General features: G+C 52.7%; 5 protein-coding genes across 5 annotated transcripts; 2 read left to right on the top strand and 3 right to left on the bottom strand.

The window, feature by feature from the left end:
• Window positions 1-951: 951 nt before the first annotated feature.
• Window positions 952-2,685, top strand: BP01DRAFT_353957 (uncharacterized protein). Its single transcript, XM_025574311.1, has 2 exons — window positions 952-1,123; window positions 1,188-2,685. The coding sequence occupies exons 1-2, from the start codon at window positions 1,048-1,050 to the stop codon at window positions 2,183-2,185; spliced, it is 1,074 nt and encodes a 357-aa protein (XP_025434076.1). The 5' UTR covers window positions 952-1,047; the 3' UTR covers window positions 2,186-2,685.
• On the bottom strand, window positions 2,264-3,052 carry BP01DRAFT_421210 (actin-binding ADF family protein; the record flags this gene model as incomplete). The annotated part of the gene is made up of 4 exons (XM_025579499.1): window positions 2,264-2,528; window positions 2,586-2,886; window positions 2,966-2,976; window positions 3,047-3,052. The coding sequence occupies 4 exons, from the start codon at window positions 3,050-3,052 to the stop codon at window positions 2,394-2,396; spliced, it is 453 nt and encodes a 150-aa protein (XP_025434075.1). The 3' UTR covers window positions 2,264-2,393.
• A 526-nt stretch (window positions 3,053-3,578) lies between these two features.
• Window positions 3,579-6,038, bottom strand: BP01DRAFT_413847 (putative haloalkanoic acid dehalogenase; the record flags this gene model as incomplete). Its single annotated transcript, XM_025579021.1, has 2 exons — window positions 5,190-6,038; window positions 3,579-4,556 (listed from the first exon to the last, which is right to left on the bottom strand). Exons 1-2 carry the CDS (start codon window positions 5,790-5,792, stop codon window positions 3,579-3,581), a joined length of 1,581 nt encoding a protein of 526 aa, XP_025434074.1. The 5' UTR covers window positions 5,793-6,038.
• Window positions 6,039-6,889: 851 nt separating this feature from the next.
• On the top strand, window positions 6,890-8,337 carry BP01DRAFT_176113 (uncharacterized protein). The gene is made up of 2 exons (XM_025570827.1): window positions 6,890-7,693; window positions 7,837-8,337. The coding sequence occupies exons 1-2, from the start codon at window positions 7,254-7,256 to the stop codon at window positions 7,985-7,987; spliced, it is 591 nt and encodes a 196-aa protein (XP_025434073.1). The 5' UTR covers window positions 6,890-7,253; the 3' UTR covers window positions 7,988-8,337.
• A 671-nt stretch (window positions 8,338-9,008) lies between these two features.
• mirD (putative MFS siderophore iron transporter) lies at window positions 9,009-11,098 on the bottom strand. Its single transcript, XM_025573167.1, has 4 exons — window positions 10,882-11,098; window positions 10,560-10,830; window positions 10,153-10,495; window positions 9,009-10,090 (listed from the first exon to the last, which is right to left on the bottom strand). The coding sequence occupies exons 1-4, from the start codon at window positions 11,052-11,054 to the stop codon at window positions 9,159-9,161; spliced, it is 1,719 nt and encodes a 572-aa protein (XP_025434072.1). The 5' UTR covers window positions 11,055-11,098; the 3' UTR covers window positions 9,009-9,158.
• Between the last annotated feature and the right edge of the window lie 1,347 nt (window positions 11,099-12,445).

Raw genomic sequence — 12,445 nt, 5'->3', positions numbered from 1 at the left:
CTTGGTCTTGACATGGCTAGATCTATTCGGATGCTACGAGACCATAATCGACTGGCAAAACTTGGTCGAGAATCTTGATATGCAAGGCCTTATCGAATGTTAGGGCTAAGAGTTACGTTCGTGTTGCCGACTCGGTCGTGCACCCGTATGGCACCCAAAGTCCGGAAATCGCTGACCCAACTGTCAAACTTCTCGAGTTCAGAGCTAGCACATTCCGAATGCTCTTCGTTGATCAGTGCTGTCTGAAGTCACTAGCGATTCAACTACAATTGCCGCATCATGGGAAAGAGAGTGCTCTTCCGACGAAGCGTGTCGTCGTGTAACGCAGAGAGCTTCTAGTCTACAGGGGCATTGTGCTTTCTCTGAGACAGTAACTTTCCAAGAGTCAATTCCTGCCCGTCATCACTTACTCTCCACACAATAATCCAAGTAACTGTTTTGGAATTGCAATGCGACTCGATATCGTATTCTGGCTCGCTGTCACGTGAACATAGGCACAGCGTCTGAGTCACATGCTATCATTGGAGCCCTAATAGTTTGAGGGCAACAAACCATATGACATATGACAAGTAGAATTACGAAGTACTGGCACTATGCTAGCTTCCTTCAGATACCTCTCTAAACTTGAGCCGTCTGTCCGGCTGGCTGACAACAGAGAGTCTTTGTGAGCAGCGTGGCTGAGCAACCCACCGCTACTTTTTCTTCGACCATGATCGCTTCTGCTCTTCGGTAGAAGCAGGATGACTCGATAGTGGTTGCCTACTGATTTAGTCACGAAATGCATCACAACTCATACACTGGAAGTTGTGTGGCTGACATCAGACGATTTTGTGGCTAACGTCAGCCATACTAGAGCGGCCTCTGATTGGCTGGAGTTAGCTATAGTCCGGAGCTTCAGTTTTGAGATAAATACCAGACCGCTTGCTCGAATTTCTGCAAGAAAGGCATAAGAACGGAACAATATCTCCTGATCGTTTTATTAGAGCCAGCTTAGCACATACCAACTCTGATAGCCTGTCGTGCGCTAAGCATAGTCTCCCCGCAAGAATGGTAACCCTCCAAACCATCCAAGCGCACAACGCAACCCTCAAAGCCCTACCTCCAAGCCTCGTGGCCGTCTTCGGTACTCCTCCTCTCCCCCTTCCCCTCTTCCCCCTGAATATCAACTATACTAAACCCCCGAATAGTAGGCGGCACATCCGGCATCTCCCTCTCCACCGCGCGGAGTCTAGCGCGCCACACCACCGCCCCGAAAATCTACCTCATCGGCCGCAGCCAACCCGCCGCCGACCGCGCCATCGCCGAGCTGAAATCCATCAACCCGGCCGCCCAACCCACCTTCCTGCAAGCCGACATCTCCTTACTCCACAATGTCGACCGCGTCTGCGCCGAGATCACCGCCCGCGAGTCCCGCCTGAATCTCCTCTTCATGACGCCCGGGCACATGACCCTCAAGGGACGGGTGGAGACAGCCGAGGGGCTGGATCGGAAGCTGTCCCTGCATTATTATGCGCGCATGCGGTTTGTGCTGAGGTTGATGCCGTTGCTTGCTGCTGCTGCTGCTGCTACTGCTGCACCGTCTTCGGTTTCTGCCCCGGGAAGTGCAGGTGCAGGTGGCCTCTCGCGGGTGGTTTCCGTGCTGGATCCGCAGGTCGCGGTGCGTGCCGGCGGCGCAGGCAAGCTAGATTACAACGACCTGAGTCTCAAAGACACGTTTAGTTTGAAGAAATGCGGGCATCATGCGAGCTTGATGGGGAATTTTTTCCTCGAGGGGCTGGCGACGCGGTACCCTCACACTTCGTTTGTGCATGCGTATCCGTCGGGGGTGGCGACGGGGTTGATGCGCGAGATGCCTGGTGGGGAGGGGTGGTGGACGTCGATCTTGCTCAAGGTGTTGGCGCCTTTTATGGTGCCGCTGGAGGAGAGTGGCGAGCGGCATTTGTTTGCGGCGACGAGTGCGCGGTATCCTCCGCGTGGGGAGCGGAGGGGTGAGCCTGGCGAGGTGGTGGTGGGGAGTGATGAGGTCAAGGGGGGTGGTTCGTACTGGTTGAACAGGGATGGGGAGGCGTTTCTCCCGAACAGGAAGATGGATGGGACGCGAGAGGAGGGCGCTGTGGAGAAGGTGTGGGCTCATACGCAGGCGGTGTTCCGAAGAATCTGCGAGGAGGGGAGGAGGTATCCATGAGTGTTCGTTGTCCAGTACCATTCAGTGGGGGGGCGGGTTAGGGCTTCGATGCTAGTACTACATAATAGTTAAGCTTCTGGTGATAAGCCCTGCCTGGACGTCTACCTGGTCCAGTATGTGCGCACCGGAAAAAAGAATATCGATCAGGCAACAATGAATACCAAACACGACAATAAAACTACCGGACGAGAATCAGACAGGACAAATGCTACATCTTCCCCCCACTAGCAAGGCTCACAATGTTCCGCCATTCGAGTTCGTCTGGCGTGTCCGCATGAATGGACAGTTTGATATCCACCGCGTTCCGCAGCTTCTCCTTGGTGGTCGCATACAACATGCAAAGCTACGAGCATGGTCAACGCCTAGCATAGATTCTCAGAGAGAGGGTGCGATAGCTCACCTTGAGGGCTGTCTCTTGTGGAACCCAGCTAATGAAGACCAGCCGGGATCGCTTGCCATCCTCCCCCAGATCATATTCCACATCGTACGCCGCAAAGCGCGGCATCGGCTTCCCGTTGCTGTCGACTGCGCCACAGAGAGACTGGAGGAACGTCTCGTAATCCGGTTCAGTGGATGTTTCGCATAGCTCTACAGTGGTTTCGTCGTCGGAGATCTTGTAAATCACGAATCGTGGCTTGTTGGGTCCCCGGCCGAAGCGGAGGGATCTGGACGCCGAGATGGCCTCGTCCGAGATTGCAACACTATGCAGATCAGATACATTGTTTCACTTTGCAAGAATGGTGCCAGGAACTGGGGTGGAGTTCGGACGGAAGGGCATACCCGGAAGGCATCTGGGATTGGGAGGTTCTCGATTATTATCCTGTTGTCAGAACCCTCTGATAGTAATCGTGATGTACTCACCGACATATTGTCCTAGAAATTTCGTTGTAGGAAAATGCCGTTGAAGATGTCGCATGTAGTCTTCACAGAGAGCAGAAATGACTCTGGCTACTTATATCAAGTTCCCGGCTAGGCAGCTTTATATCGAGATGGTACACGAGTGCCGCGCGTTGGTAGGCAACAACAACCTTCAAACTTCATCGTGAATATTGAATTTCTAGTTTTGCGACAGATTGTAGTTGCCTGAATCATTAGCACACCCAGTTTATCATCTGCCGAACATTACATGTCATCAGATTCCGTGCTGAGAGGGGCTCGTAGACAGCGGCAATTACCGAGAGCCGCATACGCAACACCTTGAAGAGCAGGCGCCATCGATAGACACAATCCAGAGCATGACGAGAATAAATCTAATAGCTTGAGATGTATTTCTCTGGGTAGAAACAATAACGTTTCTGCCTTGACCCTACGTCCCAGCAGCAACGGTATAATCAATCCCTTCTACCGACTTCATGCAACACCAGCCGTATAAACATCCCACACCAGAACCACCTCACCCCTTCACCTCTCCATTCACCTCCTCCATCCCAACCCCCAACCCAAACATAGCAACACTATTCCTCCACGCCGCCTCAGCAACAACCTCGACCTCCACTCCCTTCAACCCCGCCACTACCCTCGCCACGCGCTCCATCGCACAACTCTCATTTCGCCCCTTCACCATCAACCCCTCGACAAACCGGTTACTCTTCCTCGCAGCCGGCAACGGCTTGGCTCCCTCCAGAAATTGCCGGGTGTGCTCATCCTCCACCACCTCACACCACGGCGCATCCGTCTCCAACTGCAACACTTCCAATGGCACCTCTCGGACCATCTCCCTGCCCTCCTCCGTCCGGAAGCTCACCCCATTGACACTCACCCCGAACCCCAACCCGACCAGCAAGCGCATCTCCGCCGCCGAGCCCGCAAACGAATGTACCAGCCCCTTTCGGGTCTGTGGCAACCGGCCCAAATAGGGCCGTAGGATATCCACGACATCCGCGCACGCCCCCTCGCCCCGCACGTGCAGGAATAGCGGGAGCTGCAAGTCTACGGCGATGTCGAGCTGCGCGCGGAATGCACGCTGCTGGGTGGCTTTGTTGGCGCGGTCGAGGTAGACGTAATCCAGTCCGATCTCGCCAAAGGCGACGAGTGGGGTGGGTTGGAGGGTGAGGAGGGAGTGGCCCAGGTCGCGCAGACGCATGAGGTAGTCGGTTCCTGGTTCGGCTTCTGGTTGTGTTTCTGCTTCTGAGGTGTAGATTTCAGAAACATGATACGGATGCACGCCGAGTGTCATGCTGCAGATGGTGGGGTATTCCTGCGTGATGGCGAGGTTCTGGTGCGCGCCGGCAAGGGTCATGGTTGTGAGGAGCATCTTCTCGCAGTTGTGCGCGAGGGCGCGCTCAACGACGTGTGGCCAGTCCGGTGCATGGTGCTGTTTGCCGCCTCGGTAGATGCCGTGGAATTGGTCGGCAGTGTAGGTCACTGCTACCTGTTTTGCTTGTCAATTGCTGAGCTGGTTGAGGAGGGACAGGGGGTTACATCTGCAAATCGCATTCTGCGCGGTGGTCTTCGGTAAGCTAGAAAGATGATTCCGGTTGTTGGTAGAAGTTAGGTTTGGTCTAGTGGTGCGATGGAACCTCCCCTTGCGGTGGTGCTGGGACGCATGTAGTGTGGGGTGTAGGTTAGGGACTCAAAATATGAACATTTGCTGGGGATTTTTCTCGCACAGTCTTATCGATAACCGGCTTCTCCAGGGCCCAGGGTCTTTAGTATTCGCTGGAATGGCGTGTTCACTCCACTTGGCTATGCTGCTTTCTGCTCCGTGCCCACTTTTTGGTTTCCGTTGCGTCCCCACTCGGGTATTGAGACCCGGATGGAGATGGATCTGATTGTGCACCAGGACATGATGACAGACTTGCTCAGTGGAGAGGAGGGAGCAAAGTAGCAATGCCATTTTAAAAATCATCATTGTGTGTTGGTAAGATGCAATTCCCCACGCTAAGCCAGAAACTCATCGTCCACCCTCCACAGCATCAGCCATCTCCCCCAATGTATCGAACCGCCAATCATACACCAACTCCTCCAGATTTCCGATCGTAGCCCCCAGCCTCGCAATCCAGACCGACCTGATTCCCATCTTTCTTGCAGGATGATGGTCATGGAATTGGCTCTGTGCCGTCTGCAGCACCTGCTCCTTCTCCACCCCAAATCCCTCTTTGACCGCGCGCAACATGTACTCAAAGTTCTTCAGGTCGGGCTTGTAGCCCCCCACATCCTGCGCCGTGATGATCAAATCGAACTGGAACCCTTCAAGACTGCCTGCATTCGTCTTAGCGAAAGAGGCGCGGTCGACATTAGACAGCACCACGAGCTTGTAATGCTTAGACAGACGCCTGAGCGCGTCGACGGTGTCCGGGAAGGCAGGCCATTTGCCGACCGACTCGCCGAAGCGGATACTCTCGTCGTGAGAAGGGACAGGGAGGTTCAGCCGCCTCGCCCAGGTAGGGTGGATGGTGGTCAACAGCTCGGAGTAGGGCATCTCGGGGGTCTGTTCCTGCTGCGCACGTTCCAGCTCGTGATAAAGAGTCAAGAGGTGGTGACGCGAGAACTGTGCGTTGGTCTCGTCGAGGGTGGGTTGGAAGGCGGTTAGAATGCCGGTTTCCCAGTCTACGAGGGTGCCGTAGACGTCAAAAGTGAGGAGACGGTAGTCGGACAGTTGAGTCATGGTTCTTTCGTGGGGACTGAATGAGAACTGTGTTGATGTGGACGCAAAGAAACAGGCATCAGACGGGAGATATTAGATATACTGATGGCTGGGATGCGGAGAGCGGATGCAGTACGGAGTAAAGTGAACGTCTTCCCCTCCTCATCCCCACTCGGATGCTCAAACCCGATCCAGTGCCCGCTGTCGGACAATTCTCGCGACCCGGGATCGCTCGGCAAAATGGCATCTTTTCGGTAGACATTGACTGGTGCCTGCTGTCAGTGCCACGAAATTGAACAACAGAGTGACTTGGCATGATTGTTTGTGATACCTTGCTCAAGTGGTTGGTTAAAAGGATGTTTGCATTCACATTCTCCAAGTTTGAAGCCTGGCTGTGAGGGAGAGGCAGGGCCTGGCCGGTCGGAAATTGCGCGTCAACTTCGAACCGAGATATTGATGGTGGTCTTCCATGTAGAACACTGATGCGGCTGCTGAAAGCCAGCAACGTTGACAATGAGGTCGATGTGATGGCGGGGAGCACCTCTCGAGCGAGTATGCGGACCACCACAGAGATTTCGTCATGCCGCAGTATCAGGATCAAGTTACAGGTGTGAACTATCCCTATGCATCCCAGTCGCACGATGTACACCACGAACTGGATCGACCTCCTACCTCACAGTCAGCTCCCTGATTCCGGGTACGTGATTCCAGATAATGTGTGAGCATCGTGATCATTTTCAGCATAGCAGCTTCTCGGTCTTGATGATGCGTATGCGATCCCGATCTGTTCCGAGTTAATTATTGTTTAATAGAGCCCCGAATTGAAAGACCTACCTTCCAGTTCTCATCTTCCCAACAACAAAGTACACCACGCAACCAGATAAATCGTCTCTCTCTCATTACCCTCAAATCAAGCATCAGAAATACTCCATCTGTTATCGATCGGAAGAGAGCAGCTAGAAGCCATACCCACCCGGACAGCATGAGCTCCTACCCGCTCGGTCCATCGGGCATGATGGACAGTGTTCGTCGCGGAGTCAAGTTCGCCATCACTTTCTGACTGGTGACTACTCTCAGTAGAATCTAATATAGGTATAGTACCTTTCATGGGCAGAAAACGAACCACCTAGCGAGGATGGCCCTTTATCACGCAGGGCCGTCAAAACATTGCTCGAGAGATTAACTTGAGGAGGTGACGAGAATGAAATAGGATCTTCCCTGAGAACTTGGTGTTAAAGATTTATTATGACATATTGGATTCAATGAAGGGAATCTGGGAATCTGGAAGACAGCCTATAATTGTCACATGATGTTCACGGAGTAACACACCTACATTGCTTTGTTGTCTTCTTACCAGATTCAATATCTCATTTGATTCTTCACGAAAACTCTCCCGCCTTTCCCCTTGTCGCCAGTTCCAGTGTCACCATTGCATTTTGCATTGTCCTAAATCTCTAAACGACCGCCCAACTCCTTATCAAGATGGGGAAAGTGAAAGCTCACATCGACACCGAGTTCCCAGCTCCCAACCCTGTCAGATTCATTGACCCGCTGATGCACCCTCCAAGTTACTCCCACTACTTCCACATAAACTCCAACAGTAAGGGCTGGGACAAGATCTGGTCGCGCCTGATCGCCGACACCAAGATCATCGTCGCCGCCGCGGACGTGGCCCTGACAGCCGAAGATGGCCCCTGTTACGACGAGGACCTCGTGACCACAATCCCACCTCCTATTGTCTCCGTGGACGAGGGTATCTACATCAACGGTGCCGGCAAGGGGGCCAGCAAGCCCCTGGTCATCGGGCCCCATGAAGACGGACATTTCAACTACGTGAAGACGAATTGGAAGCCGTACGACGTCGTCGTCTGTTGTGTGCTACTCCGGGCTGCGATGTTGGCGCCCCATGCTGTGCAGCTGAGGTCAGTAATTTGCCCTTTTCTTTTCCTTGCCCGTTGCGTTTGATACTGTTGCCATTCGGTTATTGTTTTCGCGCCGTTCCAGCCAAGGTAGTTACAAATGACTTTAGCTGTGTGCTAACATGCTTCGTGGTTTACTCGCATAGTTCGGATGGCTTCTGGGAGGAGGAGCTTTCATGGAAGGAGGTGAGGCGGCTCTATCAATCGCTCTGGCCGGAGGATAATCTCTACTGCCCGTGGAAAGAGCCAGCCGTTGAAGATCCAAATGGTGGCAGTACTGGCTGTGCGCCCAGCTAGGAGTCGCCTGGAGGGATTCTCGCGGTCTGGAATCCAGGTTCTGATTTGACTTGATCATGTATGGAGCTCGAACTCAGCCCACTTAATACACCGGTCGGTAGCCGCCGTTATGAAAATGCAGCAAAGTGATGCTCACTTTCTACATTCCGAGTATTCTGCCAGCAGAGTCAGCTTTCAAGTTAACTGTGTAGAGCCACTTGTATACGAAATTCTACTTGGCCTTATCTTATTCGATAGAGGACGGCTTGGGGGAGCCTCTGGAAGAAGGTCTTGATACTTTCACCGTTGTCATGCTGAGAAACGAACTGATATGGTAATATAGGATAGTCTTGCTTGACACATGTGGTCAGATCATTGCTACACCGTCAATTCTGCAGCTGCTAAGTAGTATATAGCTATTGTAGTTGTGAAGTCTTTTTTGATTTAAGTAGCTCTGTAAGTCTACGAGAGCCTTTGGCTGGTTGGTACTGTAGAAAGTGTTAAGCTGATCAGCACTATAAGCTATAAGCTATCATAGATCTCAGTAAATAGGTCTGACAAGAGCTTTAGCTGGCTGACTCTGTGTGGAGATTCCTCTCAATCTCTTTTTTTTTTTTTTTTGCTGCCCCTCGTACATCAATCCGGCGAGCGGAGCAAAAGAGACTAAGCCTACCATCTATGAGGAAGTTAGTATGTTGCTAGGTAAAAAGTCTTGTTATATTAGGGATCTATTAAAGAATAATATATCTACAATTCGTGTCACTATGTGAAGAGATTAAAGTCTATTATCATAATAAAGACATTAAGCATATCTGGAAAACAGCTTTAGTTCTGCAAAGTTGATGATCATAATGAGGGTTACAGGTCGTTGCGTGCATGTGGAAATAGCAATTGAGATCGGTGATCTCAAGTCGAAAAAGCCATATACCACGGCAAACATCACCTGCACATTTCAAAGTTCTTTACCTCTACTCTACCTCAGATCTCACTTCTACTCCGCTTAAACTTCACTTGTACTTCACTGCTACCATGATAGCAAACACAAGATGTTATATTGCAGTGTTGAAGCAAGACAAGGCGACCTTCTGGGAGGCGCTTGCTTAGCTCAAGAAACATTAGATTATACCTTGGGAACGCAGCGAACGAGATCCTCCCTCATAGCGCCACCCCTACTCATTCCCTCGCTACCACCTCAGAGCAGCACCTTGCCAACATCCTTGTTGTCCTTGATCTTGATATTCTTGATCATCAGGACCCAGACAATCGACAGCCCCATCAGCGCCGTTCCCGCGATCATCATATTGCGCTGACTCGAGGCGTAGGCATTCTGGATAGCGATGCGGGTCTCAGACCCCACGGGGAAGCTGAGCTGGACATCCAGATCCTCATAGATCTCCTCCCACCGATCCACCGTATCCGCAGGGAGGTAGGCGCGCAGCTTCTGGGGAAGAGTGTTGGTCCAGATGGCCCCGGAAACACTGCTTCCGACCGCACCACCGATATTTCCAAAGGTACTCAGCAGCGCCAACATGCCGGCGTACTCCTCGTGGGACGAAGCAGCCAGCACGGCGACCTGCTCGATCAGAATCAGCGTCCCGCCACCCACCGCCAGAAAGATCTGGCACATGCACATGTACCCGACGGAGTGACCCGGGGTGCGGAAGTAGATCATCAGCCCGCTGGCCAGCAGGTACAGAGGCACCGCCCCCAGCAGCAGCCATTTGAACCGTCCCGTGAGGCGGATCAAATATCCGCAGCCGATCAGCCAGATCGGGTCCATCAGGTCGAAGATCGAGGAGATGTAGCCCGCTTGCGTCAGGCTGGTGTTGTACACCACCTGCAGGAACGAGGTGTAGTAGCTCGCCCAGCAGTAGTACGAGACCTGGTAGGTCGTGCTCAGCAGGCAGGCGCCGATCACCGTGCGGTTGGTGAGGAGGTGGTACGGGATGAACGGCTTCGGGGCGCCCCAGCGCTCGTAGACCACGAATCCGACCAGCACGCAGAAACCGACGACCATCATGGCGATGATCTTGGGTGATTTCCATTCTTGTTCGGTGTTGCCGGCAATGTTGAAGGAGGTCAGGAAGAGGATTAGGCCGCCGATCATGAGGATAATGCCGCCCACTGAGCAGGTTTGAGGTTATTAGACTGGGGGGAAATTAAACGGTAATGGGAGGTGTGCGTACCATCAAACTCAACCACGTAGAACCAGATGCTTTGCCACCAGGTGCGCGTGCTGCGAGGCTTGTACTGCAGCCGACCCTGTTGGTCGGCTTTGCGCTTGGCCATCTCCCATGTCACGATGAGTGGGAGGGCGACGATGGGCAGGAGGATACAGACGGTACCGTACGCCCAGCGCCAGTTGGTCTCATGGAACTGGTTTGAGAGCGGGGCTCCAGCAAATGCGGTGATGATATAGGGTGACGAGGTGAAGCCGTAAGCGATACCACGGTTGCGCAGCGAGGAGGTGTCGGAGGTGAGGACGTCCACGCAGAAGATCACGCCGGTGAAGCCGACCGTGTAGAAGGCCTGGATCGGTTGAGCGTTGGGTTAGCCACGTGTGATTTAGGAGCAAGCAGTTCAAGGTACCCACTTGTGCAGCACAGTAGGTCGCAATGTTGTTGCAGCCCGCCATCATGATCAGACCCATCATGGCAATCAGAACCATGACCCCCAGACCGACTGTCCGATCCCAGAGGTTCAGAACCTTGGCAATGGGCAACAAGCATGCCGCACCCATGACACTCGTCACGACGCTGATCACGGTCAGCAGAGAGTGTGCCTCAAAGTCACTGGTGATGTAGGCCGAGAGGTTGGCGGTCAAGTTGTTGTTCAGCCCGCTCACAAAGTACAGCATCCACATGCTATTCACAATTAGTGTCTGTGCATGCACTCAAGCCATACGATATACTCACCATCCATAGGAAAAGTAAAGAGCCTTCTTGGACCACACGGCAGTGACCGCCTCTGCCACCCGCACACCATCCTGTTGGTCTTGATCCTCGCGTGATGGCTCAGAAGACGACTCGCGACCGACAGGGAGAGGAGCCTCATCGATGCGAGGAGACTGGCTCTTGTCAACGGCCATAGTAGTGACTGGGAGAGGGTGGGAGAAAAGGAAGAAGAAAAAATCTTATCGATCTGCCAGTCGATCCGCTGGGCAGCGACGTGAGACATGTTAAATAAGCCCTTGCGCAGCCAAGCCCCTGTCGGTGTCATGCATACGGATTCTCAATTTGCTAGTTCGCGTCGATTGTCTTGGATTTCACTTGGCGATATCCTCGAGTGGCGGGCCTGGTCCGAGGTGGAGACCTGGAGGCTGCATCTGATAAGATAGTATCGCTTGCTAGAGTTTGTGACCCTGACTGGTGTTTGGTAGAGGCTTGAGGCTACCGCCGAAAAATCCCTCGTTGCATGAACTTTACTGTAATTGACACCTGGTCTCCTGCAAAACTCATCAAGATCATTCTGAAGGCTTCCAGGGAGCCAGAATCTCGTCTTCTTTTTACATGGCACCTAGCATCAATACAGTGACCTTGTAACGTAGCCATATACTCCGAGCAAGTCTGCTTGAAACCATAGGTATTTATGTCATTGTGCTCCACAGGACCTGTTCTGCGCATCCCTTCTCCCACGCCAAGAGCCAACAACAACCCAATCCACCTTCGAGCGGGTCTCCCCCGGAGCACATCGGACCAGACGAGAGGAGGAGGGAGCGAGACACGGTGGGTTGATTTTGCTCAGGGAGCCAAGAATCAACTCGTAACCGAGGTGGTCGCCGAGCACTTGGCCTACACTTGGCCTACGCTTGGCCCTCGCAGCAACGCGAGCAGCCAAGCCGTCCATTTCTGGGAGGGAGGTCTTGGCGCCCATGCCACGCGGGATATTGAACTCTGCTGTTATCAAGATGATCAGATAAGTTTCGGGCTTTTCTTGCACTCGAGTTTTTATCAACTACAGATATAAAACCTCGCCGATGAGTATCCCACTTGATCTGGGTGTTTGAAACAAGTTTATCAAAACGTGGTGGCCTAAAGTCCATAGCGGACCATTTTGTGATCCGCGGACCCCGTGCGCGGGACCCCATTCTGGATACTGTCTATGGACCCCTTTTGCCGCATTCCGAGTCATTTCCGGAGAATGCGAGAGCAGCGGTGGCAATCATCGGGTTGTTTGAGATTCAGTTTAGCGCGACACCATGATCACACTACAGTGACACCCCGTATGTTGTGGTTAAGGTGCGTTGCCAGACTATCTACTTAACCTGCCAGAATCTTTGCCGACAAGAAGGGATTTTAAGATATATCGTAATGTAGAAAATAGAGCTTGAATTCCCCTGCCAGATGGTAGATTGGAGTTCCTGACCTGCGGTCGAGCTCGGTGTGGTGTGACGGGGATGGTTCAATTTCTAGTTTAAAGGTCTTCGAATCTAACATTCGTGCGGTTCTATATCGTAGTTCAAACCATTCAAAACGGTCC

The sequence above is a fragment of the Aspergillus saccharolyticus genome, assembly GCF_003184585.1.
Source record: "Aspergillus saccharolyticus JOP 1030-1 unplaced genomic scaffold BP01scaffold_5, whole genome shotgun sequence".
Taxonomy (NCBI): domain Eukaryota; kingdom Fungi; phylum Ascomycota; class Eurotiomycetes; order Eurotiales; family Aspergillaceae; genus Aspergillus; species Aspergillus saccharolyticus.
This window is presented reverse-complemented; position numbering and strand designations above follow the sequence as displayed.

What these genes read in the sequence shown, in the direction of transcription:
- BP01DRAFT_176113 (XM_025570827.1), top strand. Translation starts at nt 7,254, where the DNA reads ATGGGGAAAGTGAAAGCTCACATCGACACCGAGTTCCCAGCTCCCAAC. An exon ending in CCCCATGCTGTGCAGCTGAG is followed by an intron (nt 7,694 to 7,836) that starts GTCAGTAATTTG and finishes TTACTCGCATAG; the next exon opens with TTCGGATGGCTTCTGGGAGG.
- BP01DRAFT_353957 (XM_025574311.1), top strand. Translation starts at nt 1,048, where the DNA reads ATGGTAACCCTCCAAACCATCCAAGCGCACAACGCAACCCTCAAAGCC. An exon ending in AAGCCTCGTGGCCGTCTTCG is followed by an intron (nt 1,124 to 1,187) that starts GTACTCCTCCTC and finishes ACCCCCGAATAG; the next exon opens with TAGGCGGCACATCCGGCATC.
- mirD (XM_025573167.1), bottom strand. Translation starts at nt 11,054, where the DNA reads ATGGCCGTTGACAAGAGCCAGTCTCCTCGCATCGATGAGGCTCCTCTC. An exon ending in CGACCTACTGTGCTGCACAA is followed by an intron (nt 10,496 to 10,559) that starts GTGGGTACCTTG and finishes CAACCGATCCAG; the next exon opens with GCCTTCTACACGGTCGGCTT. An exon ending in CTACGTGGTTGAGTTTGATG is followed by an intron (nt 10,091 to 10,152) that starts GTACGCACACCT and finishes AAACCTGCTCAG; the next exon opens with TGGGCGGCATTATCCTCATG.